This window comes from Tupaia chinensis, unplaced genomic scaffold (assembly GCF_000334495.1).
Source record: "Tupaia chinensis unplaced genomic scaffold, TupChi_1.0 Scaffold000117_2, whole genome shotgun sequence".
Classification (NCBI taxonomy): domain Eukaryota; kingdom Metazoa; phylum Chordata; class Mammalia; order Scandentia; family Tupaiidae; genus Tupaia; species Tupaia belangeri.
Genome location: NW_006159583.1, coordinates 2,439,548 through 2,464,464, shown reverse-complemented (window position 1 = coordinate 2,464,464; position 24,917 = coordinate 2,439,548). Strand labels below are relative to the sequence as shown.

At 37.2% G+C, this 24,917-nt stretch overlaps 1 protein-coding gene across 2 annotated transcripts in view; it reads left to right on the top strand.

Moving 5' to 3' along the window:
- ARHGAP18 (Rho GTPase activating protein 18) overlaps positions 1-24,917 on the top strand; it is a 173,797-nt gene that overhangs the window by 118,138 nt on the left and 30,742 nt on the right. For both annotated transcript variants that reach the window (XM_006144268.3, XM_006144269.3), the window contains 5 exons: positions 5,557-5,722; positions 8,198-8,289; positions 15,499-15,576; positions 19,540-19,699; positions 21,995-22,077. In XM_006144268.3, the coding sequence (XP_006144330.1) occupies positions 5,557-5,722; positions 8,198-8,289; positions 15,499-15,576; positions 19,540-19,699; positions 21,995-22,077 (579 nt within the window). The remainder of the gene's footprint in view (positions 1-5,556; positions 5,723-8,197; positions 8,290-15,498; positions 15,577-19,539; positions 19,700-21,994; positions 22,078-24,917) is intronic.

Here is a 24,917-nt window from a genome sequence, read left to right as displayed (position 1 = left end):
CAAAGCAATTTGCAGACATACAGGGCCAAGCATGAGAATGATGTGATGAGGGTGTTTGTTTGTTTTTAAACTAAAGCTTAGTACAAATTGAGAAAATCAGAGGAGCATCAAGCCCCAGGTACCTCCCCTCAGTGAGTTTGACTCTGCTTTTCTGCCTGTGGGGTGTGTGACTTCATTCATTGAGTAGACTGTGACACCTGTTATGTACCGGGCTATGATACAGTAGGATTACAGAGGAAATGAAGATGTGGCTTTTCTCCTCAAGGAGCTTACAGTCCCACATCAACACCTATCAACCCAGATTTCTCCCTGCGTGCTGTGATAGGTGGGGTGCATGAAGCAGAACAGAATGAGTACTGAAGTCAAGATTTAGATCTGAGTTTGCATCCTTATTACATTACTACCTATGCAGCCATGTTAAGTTTTGCTATAGGATATGTGTGCTCAGTGGAGAGACAGAAGAAAAGTGAGACCTGTGACCCCTGTGCCGTACACCATGGTACCATCTGTACCGATGCTGGACATTCACATTGACTCCATCTTCAATGATGCCTATTGCTATTTTATTTAATGTTCTTATAGGAAAATGATGCATTGTTCTTCCTTAACGAGAAGTTAAGAAAGACATCTTTTCTCTTACAGTGGACTTGAAAGCTCTCTCTTGGAGTTGAGTTTGAAAAGAATGAACTGTTCAACTATCAAAAGTTATTTGTTTTAGGAATTACACAGGAGACCTACTCTCAAACAGTTTGGTTTCTCAATTTTCTGCTCTTAAACATTATTGATGGTCTCAAGAAGCTTTTGTTTATGCTTGTGGATATTTATCATCATGTTAGAAATTAAAAATGAGACTGAAAAAATATTAATTCATTTAAAATAGCATTAACATAATATTAATATTAATACCCTTTTTTTGGACAGAAAATAGCCATATTTTCTAAAGCCAAAAATTAAGAAGGGTGATGTAATTTTAATTTTAGCAAATCTGTAATGTCTGGCTTTAGTAGGAGTCAACTGGATTCTCCTACGTACTTCTGTGTTTAGTCTGTTGTTGTAACACTTGTTATTTACACCTGAAAAACTCCACTGCACAGTTACCAGAGAATGATGGTACAAAAGTCAAAGCCATGTCTTGCAATTGATTATTACATTAATTTTGACTTCTTGGACTTCCTCAAAGGGTATTAGGTACCCACAAAGTTCCCTGTGCCATACTTTGAGAACCATTACTGTAGAACATGTCTCAGTTGAACTTCTTTGGCAATAGAGGTAAACCCAAAAGAGCTAATCTTGGTAATAAGATTTTTATTCACATACTAGAGAATTGACATGGTTTAATAGTAAACACAGAATTGTAATTTGGACTATCTGTGCTGGATGAACTAATTTTTTTAACATTTAATTTTATTTTAATTTCTTTTATACATTCAGTCACATATATCACTTAGCTTATAAAGTAAATGTTCCAACATGAATACATTTCTCACCAGTTCAGTTGGGGATACTATGCACATTATCATCAACAGATAATCCATTTCTTTGTACCAAAAATGTCTTGCCTCTCTATTTTTCTCCTTAATGTCTTTTGTCAGACTCTCCTTCTTCCACACTGTACCTTGGTATTTATAACCATTTTCTATGTTTCTATATCCTCTAGTCATTCAGATTCCGCCACGGAGTGTGGACAGTTGGTGTATATTAAGTGGAGATATAGACTATCTCTCCTTCCTAGTCTGGTTTACTTCACCCAGCAGTAAATCTTCCATATTCATCCACCTTCTGCCAGAAGTCAGTGTCTTATCTTAATGGCTGAGTAGTGGTCCATAGAGTATATGTGCCACACTTTAATCCATTCCTCTGTTTGTGGACATTTGGGTTGATTCCATGTTGTAGCAATTGTGAATAATGCCACAATAAACATAGATATGCAAGCATTCTTCTGTCCTTTGGGTAGATACCAAGGAGTGGGATTGCTGGATCATTGGTAGTTCTATTTGTAGATCTTTGAGGAATCTCTTTGTTACTCTCCACAGTGGCTGGACCAATTTATATTCCTATCAGCAGTGTAAGAGAGTTCCCCTTTTACCGCATCCCTGCCAGCACTTTTTTTTTTTTTTTTTTTTTTAAATCTTAGTCATTCTGACTGGGCTTAGGTGGTATCTCATTGTGGTTTTGATCTGCAGTCCCTCATGATGAGGAATGCTGAGTATTTTTTCATATGCCTTTTGGCTGTTCATATGTCTTTCTTAGAGAGTTGTTTTTCCAGCTCATTCTCTGACCTTTTAATTGGGTTGATCATCTTTTTTGGGGTTAGCCGCTTGAGTTCCCTGGGTATTCTTGTTATCAGTTCCTTATCTGAAGAATATTTTACAAAAATATTTTCCCATTATGAGGGCTGTTGATTCACACTTAATACTGTGTCTTTTGCCATGCAGAAATTTCTTTATCTGATATAATCTTACTTGTCAATTTTTGGGATTATTGACTGTGTTTTGGGGCTGTGCCATTGTCTTAGCTGTCTTTTATTTACTTATTTCTGTCTGTTGATTATTTAGTTTTTCTGGAACAAGACTCTCTTCAAAGTTTCTTGAAGATCTGGTCTGATGTTGACAAATTCTTTCAGTTTTTGTTTGAGAAGATTTTTATTTTTTTTTCCATATGAAGGATAATCTTGCTGGATATAATAATCTTGGTTGAAATTGTTTCTCTCTTAACACTTTCAATATGTCTTCCCATTCTTTCCTTGTTTGCATTGTTTTTATTGAAAGGTCCAGAGTTAGCCCGATGGGATGACTATTGTAAGTCACTTGAAGTTTCTCTCTTGCCAGTTTGAGTATCTTGTCTTTATCTGTGGTTTTGGCCAGTCTAGCTAAGATGGAGAGGATCTTCATAAATTGATTCCACTTGGGTCCTCTGTATTTTTTGGATCTGGATGTTTGACTCCTTCTCTGGACTTGGAAAGTTTCCTTCTAGGACTTCATGGAATAGATTTTCAATGCCCTTATTAGTTTCTTACCCTTCTGGGAATTCAATTATTTGGATGTTTGGACATTTAATGGAATCTAATATTTCTCATATATTATCCTTTTTGTGTATTTTCTCTATCTTTATGGGCTTCCTGGCCCCCCCCTCCCCGGTCAGAGGTTTTATCTCCTACATCTGAGATTTGATTTTCATAATAGTTTAATTGGTTTTTAATACTTTCAAGAGTCTTACCCTTCTGGGAATTCAATTATTTGGATGTTTGGACATTTAATGGAATCTAATATTTCTCATATATTATCCTTTTTGTGTATTTTCTCTATCTTTATGGGCTTCCTGGCCCCCCCCTCCCCGGTCAGAGGTTTTATCTCCTACATCTGAGATTTGATTTTCATAATAGTTTAATTGGTTTTTAATACTTTCAAGAGAGTTTTTTATGTCTTCATTTTAGTTTAATTGGTTTTTAATACTTTCAAGAGAGTTTTTTATTTCATGTGTTACAGACTTCATCTCTAATACTTCCAATTGATTTTTTCTTAGGGTGTCCATTTCTTTTTTAAAATCATGGGAGGGCTTCCTCATCTTCTGTAGTTCATTGTCTCTTTTCTCTTCCAACTTACAGAGTTTTGTCACTATGAATGTTCTGAATTTCTCTGACATTTTGGTAACTTCTGTTTTTTTTCAAGAGATGGAAAATAGTTATTATATTCTCTTGATGAAACATATTTTTTTTCCTTTAAACTTGAAGCTCTTCTGTGACTTCTAGCCATTGTGCTCAAAGGAATATATTCACTTTTGGATACCTTTTTGGGGAATGTTTCTGCCACTTGGAACTAGTTTTTTCCCTTTTGCTGTGGATTTCTTCTGTGCCAAAGTCTTTCTTCTACTGTGTTTAGCAATGTGGTCCCTCTAGGAGGACTTTTCTATTCAGGTTTCGGAAGATTTTCGGAAGAGCAGTTTCTCCTTTTGTACAGGTGGTTCAGTATAGAGCAAGGATCCCTTGGAACATCATGATGCTAGGATGTTTGAAAACTATGATTCTGAACTGTCTAGTCCCTCTAGGTAGGTGGAGAGTAGGGAGAAGATGACAACATAAGTGGGAGGAAAAATGAAAATGTCTCGTGGCATGCAATTTTGGCAGGGGACTGTAAATGGAAGTGGGCTCTGCTTCAAGAGCTGAGAGCTGCCCTATGGGGTAAGAAGAAGTAAAGAATTAGTAAAAGAAGGAAGGAAAAAAGATAGCCTACCTTTCTAGCAGGGAGGAGAGGGGGCTCTCTGGTTCTGAGCTGGGGCTGGAGCTTAGATTGGGACCAATGAGGTTGAGAGCTGGGGCTGGAGCTTAGATTGGGACCAATGAAGGGTCCTGCCTCAGTTTCCCTGACTGGGCATGGGGCTGCAGATGAAAGTGGGCTCTCCTTGAGAGCTGAGAGCTGCCCATTCTGGTGGGGAAGAGAAGGATCTCTAAGGTTTGGAGTTGAGGCTAGGGCAGGGGCCAATGGATGGCCCTGCCTCAGTTTTTCTGACTGGGCAGGAGGCTGCAGATGGATGCCATTCATTTCTTTATTTTTTTTTAGAGAGAGAAATTTTTAGTTTTAATTTGTGGTTTGCTTTCTTGTATTTTATGTGTTTAATGTTAAACAAAGCAGAGTAGGTACTATATGATATTTGAAAAAGGGAAACAACAGCATATACTCTAGTTATTTGCCTGTGATTTAGAGTAGTGTCTTTTAATCTCAGTTTATTTACCAGTTAATGTAATATTTGTAGTCACTACACTTTGTACCAAGTGGTACTTGGGAAGTGCTGGGCATTTGGACATCACAGTGGCCCTCTTTTTTTCTTCTTTCTTTTCCACGTCTTCTTTTCCCTCCCCCTCTCTCTCCTTTCAGTTTATAGAAAAAATGATTTAATTGCAGAGTCATGAGTGGATATGTTAATATGTAGCTAGGTGAATGGCTGGCATTCTGGGTCTAAAGTTCATCTTTTTAGTCTTCTCCTGGACCTCTTCCTCCCCCCTTAGATTCTGTATAAACTCTTGTACCAATTGTACTTTTTAAAATATAACAATTAAAATATACATAATATACATACCTGGCCCTTTATAAGCATATGCTCATGGCTACTGTTCTTTTTTCTCTTTCCTTTTGTCTTTAACTTGTCATCTTCCTCATCTTCTACCTACCCTCCCTCTGCTTGCTCCCCTTCCCTACTGTGGTTTGTGCTTGACTTTAGTATTCCATTGGTTCTTAAAGGGCAGTTAGCTAGAAGTTATCTTCTTTGGGCTCACTGCTTTTTCCTCTGAGCCACTGGTATTTGTTCTTCCAGGGTATGTATGAGTTCCATGGTCTGTCAGACTTCAGATGTTGCCTCCTCAACACTTCACAGTATTTAGGACCAGCATCATGACAGGATCATTCTTTATTCTGATGGAGAAATTCTACCATGGTTTTTGTTAATTACTTATCCTGAGTATGACATTTCTATAGTTACACTTTTTTTTTGTTTTTTTTTTGCATTACAAAAGGGGTTAGAGATTGTAAATTTTACTTTATTAATGACATTTATTTATTTTAGAATTTCAGATTGCCAGAAGACAAAACAGGAACTACAAGGATTGGTGACCTGGCACCCCAGGACATGAAGAAGGTCTGCCATTTAGCCTTAATTGAGTTGACAGCTCTCTATGATGCTTTGGGTATTGAACTGAAACAACAAAAAGCTGTGAAAATCAAAACAAAAGGTAATCTTAAAATGAAAAGCAATTGGATTTACCTCTGAAGTAGCAAAGATGGATTTGGCTTTTAAGCAATATTTTGGAGTACAGGAGGAATGTCTACAAAATAAGCCAACAATTGATTACCTGAAAAGAGCAGATTCTAGAACATTGCCTTCAAATATTTTGTAAGCTGATTAAAATATTCCGTGACCTAGACTTTAGAAAATGAACGTATAATTAAATAATATAATTTCCATGGAAGGAAATTCTGAATCAAGGGATATTATCATATGTAATCTTTCCTTTGAAATTAAAAAGGTACATTTGGTATGCATATTTATTTCCAAAGTCAGATCTTTAAAAATGACTTGAAGATAATTGATCTTGAATGATTACTTTTGCTTATACATTGGATGGGAAACAATTATTGTTCTGTTCTTCTGTTTATTTTACGTTCTACTTTTAAATATATTTCAAAAAACATTTTTCCCCGGGACCAGCAGTTAGCATAATGGCTACGTCGCTGGACTCCCACGTAGTCGACAGCGGTTCGAGTTCCGGACCCAGTGGCTTAAACTCATGCTGGGCGCGTGTGTGTGCGTGCCCAAGATCCCAAGAGGAGAATGGAGGAGAAGGGATTGCAATGTGGCCATCCCCCTGGGTGGTGATTTCTCGCTTTCCGTCTCTCTGTCTCTCTCTGTCTGTCTGGCGAGTGCACGTCCCTATAGCAAAAACTTCTCAAAAAAAAAAAAAAGGAAAAAAAAAGAGAACAGTTTTCCCCTATTAAGAAAATAATGCTATCATAGCCCACAATACTACTTGGATTGTATTGATAATGGATAATGTGTAATTTTTCTTTTGTAAGCAGCAAGCTTTACACATCACATAAACGATTTATTTTTTATAATAGGGAACAGACACCTTCTCATTTTTTTGTTTCTCCAAGATATTATTTGTCTATAAACCAAATAGTTTTTGATTGAGAATGCTTTCTTGTTTAGGTATCTTTTTCCTCTTGTTTAACCTTAAAGGTATCTCAAAAAAAAAAAAAAAAAAGCAAGAAAGGGGAATATACCGTTTATCTCAAAAAAAAAAAAAAAGCCAAGAATGGGAAATATTGAGTTGCTATGGTAACATTAGCAAAGACAAGTATTCACCTGATGTAAGTTATAGAGGAAATATCTCCATAGTTTTGAAGTGTGCCTTCCCCACATGTCCTCTGTCATGCTGGATCCCAGAAGACTCAGTTCCATGCCCAGTTCCATTGAGTATTTTAGCTTCATTAAATTAAGACTTACATTAATTAAGACTTACATTAAGTTAAGCTTCTTATTAAGACTATCACTGTCAGGGCCAGCAGGTGGTGTGATGGTTAAGGATGCTGGACTCTCACATGGTGGACTACAATTCGAGTCCCTAAACTGGAGGCTTGCTTTCTCACTTTCCCTCTCTTGCTCTGTCCCTCTCTGGTCCAATACAAATACAAATAAATAAATTTATTAGAAAGTTAAATAAAATAATTCTTCTTTAAAAAAAGACTATTACTATTAATAGAGCAGTTTCTTTCCATTTTTTCAAATATCTGTGTGTCTTGCCAAGACATTTATCTTATTTACTAGTCCTTGGCATTCTTGAGGATTGCATCTTTTCATAATTGCCAAAGTAAAAAGTTATTTACTGGGTTCCTGGCGTTCTTTTGAATGGCATCTTGTTTAAGTGTCATAGAGTCCAGTATCTGTCCTAAGACCACAAGGTATTCCCCTTTCTCATGTTCACAGATGATTTTTATTTTCTGTCCCGTGCTATGTGTCCTTCTATCCAGAAATGGGTGTAAGTGCTGGGCGGGAGCTATGCTTATACCAGACTCAAGTCACATTATCCTTTTTTTTTTAAAGTAATATGATCTTAATTTAGAAAAGTAATAAATGTTTACTGGTCATTTCTTCTGGAGCTGTTCTCAAGTATATATAAATATGAATACAAATTTAAATTTAAGAATGCCAAGTATCTACTATATATTTAAAGAGAAATTTGGTAGCACGAAATCAAAATGTTGGCTGATTTCTCAGAAAGCAAGTATTTATAGTTCACTGTATAGTAGGATGTTAAAGGTTAATTTAGTATGGAAGAAACCAGTAATATTTGTTTATAAGCCAGCACTTTCAATTCAATTGCATTTAATAAATTATTTGAATGTTTTCCATGTTCTCACAGCACTCTATTCTCTTACGTAACAGGTTGTACTTCCGTAGTTATTATGGTAATTACCTGTACTCATTTGTTCAGTTGTCCTTCCCTGTGATTGTTCTTTAAATGGGCCCAGGATTTTCCTATTGGCCTGCCTATATCTAATGGCCAGATAGTATCATTCACTTCATAGATGTTTAAATAATTGTTGTTTGATTGACTGGCACTGTCAGAAATCTTATGCTTTAACATTTTTGTGTTAATATTTTATAGACTGATGGAAATAAAGAATTTTTGTTTTTCTTTTTGCAGATGCTGGTCTTTTTGGTGTTCCATTGACAGTATTGTTAGAACAAGATCAGAGGAAAGTACCAGGGACTCGAATACCCTTGATCATTCAAAAAGTAAGTAGACCTGAACTGGTCAGAGTAGAGAGAACATACTTGAGCTAATAGTGGTTTTTCATTTGCATTCATACTGTTGCGATATAGTTTTCCAATTGATATGCTCTTTCATTTTGTACTTTGATTTTCTATTCAGGAAGCAAATTTGTTTCAAGGGCTCATAATTTTTATTTCATGGTGATGCTTTCTGTGTTATTACTGTAACTGTGATTACCTGGCATCATTTTCCTGTCTTATATTAGCTGGCTTTGTATAATTGAGATTTCAGTTCTATAATACATAGGAGTGGGAACTGCTTATAAATTTCTAGGGAATTGAATCTTCATGAATATTTCATGCCTGTATGTATTTCCCAAGCTTTCCTATTTACAGTGAGGATGTCCAATTTAATTTACCAATGCCTACCTCCAAACTAGGTAAAGAAAACCATAAAGAAGAATTAGAAAATGATTGCTAAACTATCAAGTCACTTGTGTAGTCAACACTCCATTATTCATAAGGGGATTATCAGTAGCAATATAAAAATTTCAGTCCAACCACTGAGGCATCATTGTTTAGAAACACATATTACATTTGATAAAAAGTAGAAAATACACATTGAAGAAGGCAGATCATATCAGTTGTGAATTAAGATACAGGTTCTTTGCAATAGCAAGGTATATCATAGTTTCTGAAACTTTGAAGAACCGCAGAAATTGATTTGTAGCTGGTTGGCTTAGAAAACTCATCTAATATTAAAGCTCTGTGTAACTGGTACTTTATTTTCTCATATTCCTCATATTCTAATATTTCTATTTTCTCATATTCTCCATTCATTTCCTTGTCTTATCTCCAAACCTGGCACCTTTATTCCTTAAGGCTACTATTACATCCAAATGTGTATCTCATTGTTTCTCCTGATGAACTGCATCTTACATGGGTTATCCTACTCATCGTCTTCTGCCAGCCACTACCTTTTTAATCTATGTGTGTATGGATCACTGCCTACAGTACCTGTGATTAACAGAAAAAGGCTAACACACATAAATCACGTAATCAAATTATTCTTTTTTTCCCCGTCAGCTGTTTCTATTGGACAAGAGCACCAGATCCATTTAGTTAAACTTTTTTTTTTTAGTTAAATGATTTTGAAGGAGTAGAATTGCATTGACCTCAACTAATTTAAAAATGCTGCTTTTTATTTCTGCATATGTTGAATACTTTCTTTTTAATTTTAAGAAAAGCAGTTTTAGTTTTAATAAATATCAAAGGAATGCTAAGGAACTTGACTTAAAACTTAAAGCCAGGAGATAGGTTAGGATTCTGTTCAAATAGTAGGTACATGAATCTATCATCAGCTTAAGACAGGACAAAAATCCTTAAAACTGGAAAACAAAGCCTGTAAGAAAATTAGCAATATTTTAGTCAAAAGTCATAAAATTCTATTTCACCAATTCAATATCGTGTACTTTATCTTCTGTTGTGGTTCGATCTTCCTGATTAAATCTTGGGATATAATATTTAACTCCAGACTTGTCCCTTCAATTAAATTGGCCTTTTTCTTAGTTTTTGAACTCTTATTTCTGTGTGTCTGTATTTTATTTTCTGGGATAGCATTCCCTCGAGAACTTCTTGGATATCTGGCCTGGTGTTGGTAAATTCTTTAAGGTTTTGTTTATCTGAGAATGTTCTTGTCTTTTCTTCCCAAATGAAGGATAATCTTGCTGAGTACAGTGTTAGTTGAAATTGCTTTTCCTTTAACACTTTGAATATATTTTCCCGTTCTTTCTTTATTCATGTTGTTTCTGATGAGAGATCTGCTATTAGCCTGATGGGATATCCTTTGTGGGTAACTTGCCCTTTCTCTTTTACCAATCTTAGTATCTTGTCTTTGTCTGTGACTTTGGTCAATCTGGCTATAATGTGTTTTAGAGAAGATCTTGGGTTGATGCTCTTTGGGGTCCTTTGTATTTCTTGGAACTGGACCTCTGAATGCCTCTCTAGGTTTAGAAAGTTTTCTTGCAGGATTTCATGGAATAGATTATCAATGCCCTTATGAGTTTCTTTACCAGATGTTTGGACATTTGATGATATCTATTATTTCTCGTATATCATTCTCATTTTTGGGGGCAATTTCCTCAGGATTCATGGTGGATTTTTCTAGGCCAGTGATTCTGTCTTCTACATCTGAGATTCAATTTTCTGTATGATCTAGTCTGCTTTTAATACTTTCAAGGGAGATTTTTTTGGGGGCAGGGGGGAGAGGTTTTTGCTATAGGGTGCGTGCGCTCGCCAGACAGACAGAGAGAGACAGAGAGATAGAAAGCGAGAAATCACCCCCCGGGGGGGATGACCACGCCGCAATCCCTTCTCCTCCATTCTCCTCTCAGGATCTTGGGCACGCATGCACATGCGCCTGGTGTGAGTTTTAAGCCACCAGGTCTGGGACTCGAACCGCGGTCGACTACATGGGAGTCCAGTGACATAGCCATTACGCTAACTGCTAGTCCCTTTCAAGGGAGATTTTGAATTCCTGTATTATAGCCTTCATCTCTAACAGGTCTATTTGATTTTTTTTCATAGTGTGTATTTCCTCTTTTAGATCTTACAAGAATTTCCTAACCTCCTGGAACTCATCAGCTTTTTTCTCCTGCCTCTTCTGCATTTCATTGTCTCTCTTCTCTTCCATCTCTGTTAGCTTTGTAATTATGGATAGTCTACATTCTTTATCAAGCATTTCCATGAGTTTCATTGTACTGTCTGAGGATGAAGAGGAGTTATTTTCTTTCCTTGGAGGAGAAGTATTTCATTGTTTTCTCATATTTCTTGTGCCCCTGTGGTGATTTCTAGGCATCTGATGGAGGTTGCATTTCTTCCTAATTCTTGAAGTTCAATTTGAGTGTTCAGAGTCGTGTAGAAGGAGGTGATCTACAATCTCTCTTCTGTTTTGTTTTCACTCTTTGTGCATCAGAGTCACTGGGAACTGATGAATATTCTGACCTTAATTGTATTCAGATGTTTGGATCCTGTTCACTTGGACCTGTTTAGACACTTAGTGCATAGAGACCACTAGAAATGCATCTGGAGAGGGAAGTCTCAGCAGAAAATCTTCATTTCTGGTCAAGGAAAGCAATATTTCACAGCTTGAGTTCAGTAACCCCATAATCAAATGATCCTAATAGTGATCAAAGTTACCACACACTGATGGCTGTGCACAATAAGAATCTCAGCAGCACCTTCTTCAAGTGTATTAGTCAAAGTTCTCTTGAGAAACAGAACAGTAGGAAACATCTAGAAAGAGATGAAGAAATATGTTTTAAAGAATTGACTCACACAATTGTGGGGCCTGACAAATCTGAACTACATACACCTGGCCAACAGGGTACAAACAGAGGCAAATATTGATGCCACCATCTTGAGTTCAAAATCTGCAAGCTGAAACTCAGACAAGTTTTCTGTTTTGGTCTTGAGGCAGAATTGCTTCTTCTTTAGGAAACTTCAGTTTTTGCTCTTAGGCTTTCAATTGATTAGGTGAGGTTCACCAGATTACGTAGGGTGACTGCTTTACTTAGAGTCTTCTGATTTAAATGTTAACCACATGAAATAAAACAAAACACAACAAAACTGTCATTCCAACATTTGAACTGGTATTTGCTGAATAGCCGGGCACTATAGCTTAGCCAAACTGACACAGATTTCACCATCACACCAGGGACATTTGGTAAGCTTCATTTCATGGAGGTTCAGTAATACCTCTTAATTAAGCTGAGGATTGCATCCAGACTCTTAAAACAAAGAAATCTCTTTATCCTCTTCTCATGAAATTGTTCTCTTATTTATTTACTTAGGTATTTCTCATTTTTGTTTTCTTCAAGATTCTGGGAGACTTTGGCTGCCTCTCAGTTTTTGTTACTAGATAACAGCTCTGAAATTTTTAAATTTTTCCATACATAAACTAAAGAGAAGTGTATTTAGTTTACTTATAGAAACACTCACCTATTTGTATCCTCTCTGAATTATTGGATAAGCAAATATGTCACAATGATCTATCATAAAATTTTTTTTTTTTTGATTTTTCAACCGACAACTCAATTAGGTCCTCCCTCAATTTTAAATAGGAAAAAAATAGGAAAAGATTCACTCATGTAGTCCTTTAGAAGATTATACTTTAATTTTTGTGGAAATATACCCCAAAAGAATACTAAATGAATTCATCTAATCTCAGGCCAGTTGGTGGGCATGGTAGTTAAGGCATCGGATCCCATACAGCTGACTCTATGGTTGGAGTCCTAGACTCAGTGGCCTTGAAAAACATACCAGGTGCATATGTGAGCATACCCAAAATCCTGACGAGAATGAATGAGAAGGGACTATGGTGTGGCCATCTCCCCTGGGGAGTGATTTCTCACTTTTGCATTCTTTATGTCTCTCTATCTAGTGAGTATATTCTCCCTATGACAATAATTTTTAAAAATAAACATTTATCGGGAACCAGCAGTTAGTGTAATGGCTATGTCGCTGGACTCCCACGTGGTCGACCGTGGTTCGTGTCCCGGACCCGGTGGCTTAAAACTCACGCCGGGCGCGTGTGCGTGCGTGCCCAAGATCCCGAGAGGAGAATGGAGGAGATGGGATTGCGGCGTGACCATCCCCCCTGGGGGGTGATTTCTCGCTTTCTGTCTCTATGTCTCTCTCTGTCTGTCTGGCGAGCGCACGCACCCTACAGTGAAAATCTCTCCAAAAAAACCCATTTATCTCTATAAATTGTATCTTGTATGTTTTTTCTCAGAGGCATATTATTTAAACCATATTCTCATAAAGGGTTGGGATAATGGAAATACCATTCATTTAATCTATTCCAAAGTCTGCCTTAAAATCTAATTAGCAAATTCAGTATTCTCACTATCAGGCTGATCAGTCATGTCAGACACACTTTGTATCAAAAACTTGACTTCATTTTCATTTAATTTTTCAATTCAAATTAGGTATATAATATTTACTTTCAGAAATGCTATGAAAATTATAAAACATATCTTACAAGATAAATTACTAAAAATAGCATGATTAAAATATAATCAACATAGTTATTTTTCTATTTTAAGTTTTGAGAATAAAAAGAAAGCTATAGTTAAGTTACATTATTTTGCATGTAAGAAATATGGGAAAACACAACATTCCTTCAGCTAATATATTCATATAAGTTTATTAGATGATGCTTTTAGCTTTGGAAAATAATAAAAAGGACTGAAACATAAAAATTCAGAAATGGCTCTCATTAAATTATTTATAAGTCGTAATCAATTTTTCCTGTCTAATTAAAGTAAAAGGTTTATACCGCTGAAAACTACTTTGCTCCAGCAATTTGCATATAATTTGTTTTTTGTTAACAGTATGTGGAAACATTTGAAACATTTTATAAGATGAAATAAAATGAAAATTGGCTATGATTGAATATTGAATTTGGTTTTAAATATTTTATCGAGTAATGCCCATTTAATTTAAAATAATTCACATAACATTTTTTTTAGTGAGGGTTTTTCTTCAAGGTAATCTGAAAATGTATTTTAGAAAATATTCCAGATGGATTTTTAAAAATTATGTACTGCTTCATTATGAAATGCTTTTTTTTTTTTTTTGAGAGGTTTTTTCTATAGAGCACGGGCACTCCCCAGACAGACAGACACGTGCACTCACCAGACAGACAGAGAGAGACAGAGAGACAGAAAGCGAGAAATCACCCCCCACAGGGAGAATGGCCATGCCACAATCTCTTCTCCTCCATTTTCCTCTTGGGATCATGAGCATGCATGCACATGCACCCAGCGTGAGTTTTAAGCCACCAGGTCCGGGATGCGAACCATGGCTGACTACATGGGAGTCCAGAGACATAGCCATTACGCTAACTGCTGGTCCCTGAAATGCTTCTCTTTTCAACTAATAATAAATCTTTAGGAGGTTTTTGAGACTACTCTGCTAAATTCTTGCCTGACTACTTTAATATCAATGTATTCTTTGGCCATAATCTAATCCAGGGATAGAAGAGGTGAGGTCATTAAAGAAAAATTGCCTTCTCTTCCAGTATCCACATGCTACAATTTATCTGATTTTAGAACATCTAGACAAAGGTCAAAAGACCTCATTTATGATGCCATGCTTTGCTGCTAACAGATACTTTTATATGCAAGGGAAAAACAGTGCGTGCTATGTAGTTTATAGAGTCCTGGTTAATCATTATGGGAGGTGTCTCTAAAAAAAAAAAAAAGAATGCTTTATTTTTACATTCTGTTGGTGCACTGGAAGATTTTATGCCTTAAGGTGTACTCTGAGTATTATAGTAAGATTCAAATGAGTGAAGAGTAGGTCTGTCTTTTTATAAAGTAAGAGAAGGCTGTTCTTAAAGGATAGGTGGTAGAATAGAAACTTATATGATGCTAATAAATGCCTTATATTTAAACTAAGGACATGAACATTAGTTCATTATTTCATTAAAAATAGTGGAATATACCCTATAAAATCTTCATGTACTGCCTGGGTAATACATATTCCAGTTGGAAGATCACTCTGCTAAGAAGCTCATCACTCTTTTATCTTTTTTCTAGCCTCCAACAATTTGTCATTTTATTTTCTCCTATGTTTTTGGGTTTCTGCCTAATTAAAAAAATCAAGTTGTCCCGTAGTTGGCTTCTAGAAATAGTGAGGTCATTGGGTATGATTTAGAAGCCCTAATACAAGGCCATTTTTCTTCAAGTGTTCTACAAAAGTCTTAAATATAAGTATTTTCAGTTCTTTCTCTTTCATATCATAAATAACTTTTTCTTGGAATAAACTACAAATTATATGCAAATGTGTAAATACTGGAATTTCATAAGATATATTTGATCGTAAAGTTTGTTTTTCTGGAAAAGCTGAAGAAGTGGATATTCTTGGTTGTTTTTAAACAATGAACATCTTCCTTCTCCATTTGTTTGGAGTATCACAGCTGTTGTGTTAAAGGATGCACTTTTGTTGCAAAGTAGAAAAAGATTCAACTTTCTCTAAATTATAACTGAGGTTGTTAGACTTCTTGTTTTGAAGGATAGTGGTAGTCCAGTAGCATTCAAAACCTTGCCATGTCTCGTTTATGTGTCATTATAATCAGTTTTCACTTGTTTATATTTGAAAGCGATGTTAAATTTGGAATTGTACCTGTTGCAAATATCAAAAGGAGAATGTTTTTCTCTTTATACACAGCTCATTTCTCGAATTGAAGAGGGAGGTTTAGATACTGAAGGCCTCTTACGAATACCTGGAGCTGCCATTAGAATCAAGGTAATAAATTATTTTTCCTAATATGAAATTAATTTAATGTTTTTTTTTTAATAGATTTTTGCCATAAGTTGCATGCACATGCCCAGAGAAAAACAGTGAGAGACAGAAGCAAAGTGAGAAATCAGTGCACATGCCCAGAGAAAGACAGTGAGAGACAGAAGCAAAGTGAGAAATCACTCTTCAGGCGAGGTAGCCATACCACAATCCATTCCCCTCTTGGGGCTTTGAACACACACACACACACACACACACACACACACACACACACACACATACACACCTGGAGTGATTTTTCAAACCGCTGGGTCTGGGACTAGAATTGCAGTTGGCCATGTGGGATCCTAGCACCTTAGTACCATACCACCAGCTGGCCCCTAAAATTCTATTGTTTAATTATACTAACTCATTTTATAAGCTAACTCATCCTCCCTATCCCTGATTCCCATAATTAATAAAATAGATAAAATTAACCAATAAAGCCTTTTAAGTTTTGATTTTTCAGAATTACCTATAACCTATAACTATACTGTGATCAAGGGAACATGTTGATTCAAAATATTAATGACTGGCTGGTAATAGATTAGTAAAAGGAATTTCAGCAATTGAGTTTTTTAAAAAGTCCAGAACATAGACTCCAGTAGGTGAGCAGTTTTGGGGCTGGGACATTATCTGTCTTAGTAAGCTGGCCAAATGAGATTCTATCAACCACCTTTTTTTGCTTCTTCCTACTATATGCAGTGTACCCCAAATGTGGCTCATGAAAGAAAGAGGCCATTCCCAACTTCTCAGTTTGAGCCTCCCTAACCCCTACCTTTTCTTCTCTCTGGATGGCATTTTATTCCTGCTATCCCAGGATACTATGTGTCCTGCTTTCACCCTTGCACCTTGGTTCCTATTCGAGGGAATACAGCTTCCATGGATTGCAGGATAATAATGGAATTACCCTACAGGTAAAGCATACCAGATATGCAGCCCAGGGGATTTGCATTTTAAAGGAGACTCATTTTTGGCATTGTAGTTCTACCTGGAAAAATCTATCTAAGAAAAGTTTTTGGTTAGCAGTCTGCAATTATTTCTTTCACTCTGTCTTCCAAAATCACCTTTAGTCCCTTAGATAGTGTGAGCAATTGCTCACATCCAGTATCTTGTCTTCCTGCATTTGAAAATCTAAGAGAGAATAGGCCAGAGGGCAGAATTATTTTTTGTGTAGTCCCTTAGGACCGAGTCTGAAGGAAATGAACAGAGTTGGACTGGAACAAGATGGTTCTTGGAGGTGCACGCTGTCCTGGCCGGTGACGATTGTGCTGTGGTGCTGCCAGAACTAGGAGTACTGTCCATGGAATCCAGAGTTTGCATCATCTGCTTGCTTTGATGTTTCCTCCGTTTAGGACCCAAGTTTCAGCCTCTTTGCCTCTTCTCGTTTTAATGATATCTGAGTAATAGATATATCCTACTCACAGATTTCAGCCTGTGGCCTCAGGGTTTGGTACCTGGTGCTTAGAGGTTCCTGAGACTGTGCGTGTTTGTAAGTCCATAGCTTGCCTTTGTCTCATTTCACTTACTAACACCAATGGTTAGTTTCTGACACCGTGTGTGATGCTGAGAAGTTCATTCCTTGCGAAGAAGTAGTTCCTCAAAAATGGGAAATGTGACTTCATACCACCAATAGCAATGAGAACACTGCTTCTTCATTCATTGGTCAAGACACTGGCCATTGTCTCGGCTAACTCGTGTCAACGACATGTTTCCTTCGTATTGAGTTGTGAATATAATGTGGGTTTTACTTTGTCATGAGAAGGCTGGCAGAAGGACAAGTTCAACTAAATATAATTTCTAAGAAGTTCAATTAAGTGGATTCAGCTGGCTCTGTTCTTCATTCTAGCCTGTTTCACACACCAAACTATGCAGCAGCTGGCCCATTTTAAATAATTTAAGGATTAATATGCAAAAAATTTTATTGTCTTTTTTCTCTCCTGCTCTACTAAATTTCTTTGTACTCTTCCTTCTCCCTCTCTCCTTTCTTCCCTCCTCTCCTTTCTCTTACTCTTTGTTGTCCTCTCCTTCCTCTCTTCCTTCCCCTTCTTCTTTTTCCTTATCTCTTTTCCTCAACCTCCCATTCATTTCCTCTTTTCCTCCTTCCCTTCTCCCTTTTCTTTCTTCTCTCTTCCTCTCTCTCTCTAACCATCTACTTTTATCTCTTCCCTCCTTCTTCATCCTTTTCTCCCTCCCTCCTCCTGCTCTCCCACCCCATCTTTCCCCTTTAGTTCCTGTTTTTAGGTTTACCTTCATGTACTTCATCAATTACAAAAATAACTGTGGGGTTGGGGTGTAGCGTCACTCCGCAGTGCTGTGCATCAGGAGCTAGATTCCACATGACTGACAGCTGTCTGAATCCTGGCCCTGAAGGCTCAAAAAACAGGCTTTGTCATGCCCCAGATACTGACAAGACAGTGAAATGGAGGAAAACACGTTTGCAGTATGACCATGATCTCCTGGGGGTGTGCTTGTGCCCTCTTTCTCTCTATCTCTCTTGGGGAGGTGCATGCCCTCTCTGGTAATTACAGAAAAAAAAACTTTTAAAGCTTTTTGACATGGGGCACATGTGCTTGACATGAGAGAGAGAGAGAGTGAGAGAGAGAAAATCACCCCCCCAGATGGAATGATCATGCCTCAGTTTCTTCTCTATTCTCCTCCTGTGATTTTGGGCATGCATGCACATGCATCCAGCATGATTTTCAAGCTTCCAGTTCCAGGACTTTAACCAAGATTAGCCATGTGGGAATCCAGCACCTTAACTTCTATGCCACCTGCTGGCTAAGAAAAAAATCATAACAAGAACAATTGGGGTAGTAGATGAAGGATGTGTTGAGAAAAGAAAACGTGGTAAGTTCATCTTGTAAGAAAAACAACATTCTTTGGGAGGATATTTTTAAATAATAGAAGGAAATGACAGACAACTTGGGAGAACTTGTAACATGACAGGATTTATGCCAATGTTTAAAAGAAAAAGCATACAGAAAAGAGTAATTATGAAAGTAAATTGATTTATTAGTAATAATTTTCCTGGCAAAATTTTGAGAGTCCCTGAGGTAAATGAAGTAGGAGTTTCTAATTCTACACAGACTCTGACTATTTTCAGCAACTGGCAGCAGGGTGGCTGTGCATGTAAGACAGGTATATTGATGTATTTTCATGCCTCATTTGCTGTAGAACTTGGTTTTCAATTTCCCAGAGGTGACTAATCAGAGGTTGCTGCCTGCTTAAGGCTCAGAGATCGATTATGCATTTTGTTATGTAATGTATTTCTAAATAATTTAAATCATAGCCCTCCTCCCCCTTTTTTTTATATTGCCAGAGGGCATGTGCACTTACCAGAGAAACAGAGAGACAAGGAAAGAGGGAGAAAGCACCCCCAGTGGGGTGTGATCACCATGCAATCTCTCCTCTTTTCATCCGGTTGGGATTTGGAACATACCAGCACATGTGCCCAACATGTTTTTCAAGCTGCTGGGCTGGAATTTGAACCATGGTCGGCCATGTGGGACCTGGCTTCTTTAACCAAAGGCCATGAAGCTGGTCCTAGATTTGTTTTCTAAATAGATTTTTTAAAATTTAGTGAAGAATTACAGTATCTGGGTGAAGCCCCCAATTGGGAAGACTGCATTAATTAACCTTTTAATAAACTGTACTACTTAATATTTTGAGTGTCTAGGGAAAGTCTAAATTTAAAAAAAAATTTCTTTTTAGCCGTAGGTATACTTTTGCACTGGGAAAACTACACTCATGGTGGAAGGAGTAGTATTTTTCTAAGTAACAGAGAAATATTGATTTTTGGTATTTTGGTATGCTTTTTCTGAAAAGTAGATAGAATCTCTTATAAAATGGAAAACATCACACTCTCCGCAGGGGGAAAAAAAAAAAAAAGGCTTTTACTGATGGCTTTCCCCCACTTATGCCTTTCAGAATCTTTGCCAAGAACTAGAAGCAAAGTTTTATGAAGGGACTTTTAATTGGGAAAGCGTCAAGCAGCATGACGCAGCCAGCCTCCTGAAGCTCTTCATCCGGGAGCTACCTCAGCCAGTGCTCAGTGTGGAGTATCTCAAAGCCTTTCAGGATGTCCAGAGTAAGTGCTACCCCTCCCTGAAGCAGTGCTCGTATGATGCCATCCTTACTAGTTGTGTAATGACAGTTGACATCACAGGACCATCATAACCCAATGGACGTGGATAGAAATAGCAACTCATTGATGTCAGCAGGCGCTTAAATGCTGTCACGCATTGTTTTCTTTTCCTTTTCAAAATACACATCTCTGAGTAAATAGAAAACAGAATGTTCCCTTCAGGTGCAGAGTGATTGCCTGGTATCTAAGCCATACAGTATTTTTTAATGCTAAAACCCAGAGAGTTCACATTTCCCTTGTAATAGAGTGAGTCACGAAGATCTCTGATACATTTTTCTTGCCAAGTGTTAAAAGCAACACTTAGTGGAGAAGCTGTGGATGAGCAGTTATCATAGAAACACAAGAAGAGGTGGCAGAGTCTGTGAACAACTCCCGGAAAATTAAATTCTGAAAAAGTTATGCAGAAATTTAGAACAAAACATTTTGCTGCCTTATTAACAGAGGACCACAAACGGCTTCGTAAGTCTTGCCATTTTGTGGTCTTGGGAAAACTCCAAATTAATGTCTTTCATAGATCTTGACTCCTTTCAGCTACTAAAGAGAGCCTAGAAGGCTTATATACTGGCACAATTATATCTTTTACTCCTCAAGGCTCCCCAAAGGGGACAACTCCACTATCATATTCAAGTAACCTTATCTTTCACTTCTAAACTGGGACATATGAACACACATATATCTATATATCTATATCTACATACATATATATTCACACACACACACACACACACACATTTTTTTTTCTTTTGATTTTTACCATAGGGCACATGCACTCACTGGCCTTAATGAAAGGGAAAGTGAGAAATTAACTTCCCCCCAGGAAGGATGGCTGCAATCCCTTCTCCTCCATTCTCCTCCTGGGATTTTGGTCATGCACACACATGTGCCCGGCATGATTATTCAAGCTGCCAGGTCCAGGACTCAAACCATGGTTGGCCACGTGAGAGTCCAGCACCTTAACTACCATGCCACTGGCTGGCCCTAAAACTGGTACACTTTTAATGAAAAACAGGCACTATTAATAATTATGGTCAGCTACATAACTGCTCCGAGTTGTTGTTTATTTTTTTCCTTAAGTTTATTTTTCGTATTATATATATATATAGAGAGAGAGAGTGTGAGAGAAAGAGAAACAGACAGATACACCCAGGAGAGAGAGAAGAAAAAAAAACCCAAAAAACAGACAAATATACCCAGGAGGGTCTTCATGTCATGATCCACTCCTAGCCTCAGCTAGCCTTGATCATGGGCACATGCACATGTGCCTGGCATACCGAGGAAAGCTTGAAGTCTCAAACTTGCCACCTTCCCATGTGGGTACAGTTGAATTAGTGCTACACCACTGCCTAGCTCCCTCTATCCTTTTCCTAAAGCACGCAATGTTGAGAGGATTCCATGAGTCATCTCATATCATATTTCTTTAGAATTTCTAAGAGAGATATGACTGAAATCATCTTCTATTTAAAGCAATTTTTTCTTAATAGATTTGTTCTTTAAACAGAAGAAATTATCTTCTGTTTAGAATATTATTTTTACTGTATAATTTTGATGTTTTGCATATATTTCCTCAATATGCATTAAAGGACCAAAATTGATTGTTGTGAAAGAGATGCTGGAATGATTTGGAGTAGATCCATGAGTATTACTTTAATGGAGAAAGGGCTACTGAAAATGATAGTATCAGTGAAAATAATATACCTATTAGACTCTTTAATTGCTCCTTGGCTTTCTAATTCATTACAAACACACTTATTGAACACCTAATATGCCCCAGGCTCTGTTTTGCATATTCCTGTACTAATTATTGGACTCTTAGCATGCATTTGTTCACTCACCACTGAAAAGAAACTAACTTCACTGCTAAGAGATGCACCCTGATACATGATCATGGCAAGGTCCAATCTTCCTTGTGTTTTCATTGGGGAATAATTATCTCACAGAAGTTAAAATTATTTCCAAAGCACTGTTGTATGTCTGCAAACATAAGGCTGCTCGTCATCTGATCGCAGTTGGAAATGAGCATTCGGAGAGAGAGGAAGCTCTTAACAGCAGCTGCTTCTGCTGATCCCCCCCGACACACACACTCTCAACAAGACTAGCTGCTCAGTCGTCGTGCCTTACATTTCACAGTACTGTTTACACTGACTAACTTTTTTCTTTAAAAAAAAAAAAATGAATAAAAAAGGCAAAGAAAAATGTCCAGTAAGGAAAAGTGTTCAGATTTATGTAATCTGTCTGCAGATCTTCCAACCAAGAAGCAACAACTACAGGCTTTGAACCTTCTTGTCATCATTCTGCCTGATGTCAACAGAGACACACTGAAGGTCAGCTGGATTGATTTACATTAAATATCTCTTAGAATTAAGCAGGATAAGTTTTCATTATTTGTGGCAAAACAATGTGATGTGTATCTCGGAAATGTTTATAAAAGCCTATGGAAGTAAAGGCCTCCTTTTTAGGCAGGTAGTGGGAAAAAGTCTTTAACTCTTATTAATTTACTTATTAGGCTAGTTATTAATTTTTTTGTTTTATATGTTTATTTTTAAATTTTATATATTTTCTTTTAGCAAAGCAAATTGAAATTCACTGGTTAATAGAAACTTGGGTACTTTCTTTTCTCTATTTTTTTTGTATTATTCGTATTTTATGTAATGAGCATATAAAATGAAAATAAATTTTTAAAATGAAAATTTTAATGTTCTTCAAATACAGTTCACTCTAGTTCTAAGTGGTAGAGTTTAGAGTATGACTTGGAATGCTTGTTAGCTGAAAGACAAAAAATTCAAACAAAGTCCAGATATTTCTCTGAGGATTTATTTGAAGTTTTGATTTACACCATTATTTTAAAATAATTTGCTCTAATGTTCACACTATTTTATACAATTTATTTTAAGTGGATTGTTCCACAGTAATAAACTTTTCTTTCTTTCTTTCTTTCTTTCTTTCTTTCTTTCTTTCGAGATTTTTGTAATAAGGTGTGTGTGCTCTCCAGGAGACAGAGAGAAAAAGTGAGAAATCTTCTTCCTCCCAGGGGGGGATGTCCATGCTGCAATCCCTTCTTTTGTATTTTCTTCTTGGGATTTTGGGTATGCACGCACATGGGCCTGGCATGAGTTTCAAGTCTCCAGGTCTGGGACTTGGTCAGCCATCTGGGAGGACAGCGCCTTAACCACTACATTATCTGCAGGCCCCGATAGACTTTTCTTAATGACAACAGTTTATAGAATAGTGGTAAAAGGCTTAGATATAAAATTTTCTAAAAGGAAACAAAAAGTTAATATATAATTTAGAAAGATTTTCTTAAATGTGCCTTTGCCTTATTATTTTTAATTTTTGTATATATGGGTAGATTAGGAATCTTGCCTATTTCCCCTCTATATCTCTTTCTAATTAACATAAAATATCATTTAAAAAATTCATATCAAGAAAACAAAGCCATCCATTGATACATCTTGGAATTTTTGTCCCATAACTCATTAAAACTCTTTGAACTATAACCACATGAGTGATAGTCCTTTAACTCCATGGAATGAATGCTCTTAGTTAACTTCTCTGGATGAAGCAGTTTGTGAGGATTACTGGAGTCAAAACACTACATCTGCTATGGGAGAGCTTCCGAAGAGTTGCTCCTTTATTAAGTCAAAAGAAAATCTTTTGCTTCACTGACTGATGAATGAGTAACTGAGAAGAGGCAGTATTAGGTGTTGTGTTGATTTGTTTTTGAGACTGAGGTCAACACCAGAAAGGGTAACATTCAGACACTGAGAAAGGTGTGGAGGCAGTGGCTAAAACAGTGACAGGTGGCCCAGGACATAGCAGCCTGTCCTCTGCTTGCCAGCCAGAAAGAGGAAGGAATAACTTTTTCTTACTTAAAGATGCCTGTTTACGTGATAGTCCTGGGAATGAACAGTGGAATGGTGGGAGCGGAAAAACACATGATTTACTTAAAATATACCCAAGTCAAATGTTCTTTTTAAAAGTTTTGGGAGGAAATAGTGATTCCAATATGGTTGTTGTAGACAAAACTGGTCTAGAACTCTTCTTTGGTCTATGCTGTCAAGGTTCCAGCCATGCCCTTTTAAAAATTCTGTTTAAAAAATTCTTTTTTCAGAGAGACTTTTTGCTATAGAGTGTGTGTGTGTTCACCAGAGAGACAGAAAGTGATAAATCACCCCCAAGGAAATGGCCATGCTGCAATCCTTTCTCCTCTGTTCTCCTCTTGGAATCTTGGGGGCACACACACACACACACACACACACACACACACACACAGCCAGCATGAGTTTTCTGTCACCAGGTCTGGGACTTGAGCCACGGTCAAATACATGGGAGTCCACCTACTTAACCATTACACCATTTGCCGATCCCTAAAAAATTTTTTTAAGAGACATTTTTGCTATAGGGTATAGGTATTGTTTTTTGGGAAGTATATAGGTATATTTTTGGTCAAAAGCTGAGAGATATAAGCAGGTAATTTTGCTTATTTGCTTACATTTTAGAGGTTTAATGTTCCAATGAAGATTTCAAACAAGAATTCTAATAACAGAAACATAGTAGCAAGTATGCCAAGAATAAACCATAAACTTCTTCATCCTGTACAAGGGGAGGGAAACTCTATTACAGTATAATTTCAGGAAGCCTAACCCCAGGGTCCACGATTTACCCAGGACCAGCTCCACTCATTCAGTTGTAACTTGGAGAAACAGAATCATTTGTATGAACTCGTGTAGAATATTTCCACAGCACAAGTAAGGGTTAGGTGGAATGGTGTGAAACACTATGTCCTGGCTTAAAAAGAGGCCACAGGTATCTTTGGAAAGACTGACCAGAAGTCTTTTTGTCTTGAATTACTGTGCATTTGAACCAATGATCGTACCTACCTGAGATATGAAAATTAGTGGAGAATGACTTTAAGATAGCAAGAGCAGGGACCAGCAGTTAGCATAATGGCTATGTCGCTGGACTCTCATGTAGTCAACCACGGTTCGAGTCCTGGGCCCAGTGGCTTAAACTCACGCCAGGCATGTGTGCATGCGTGCCCAAGATCCTGAGTGAGAGGAGAATGGAGGAGAAGGGATTGTGGTGTGGCCATCACCCCTGGGGGCAGTGATTTCTCGCTTTCTGTCTCTCTGTCTCTCTCTGTCTTTCTGGGGAGTGCACACGC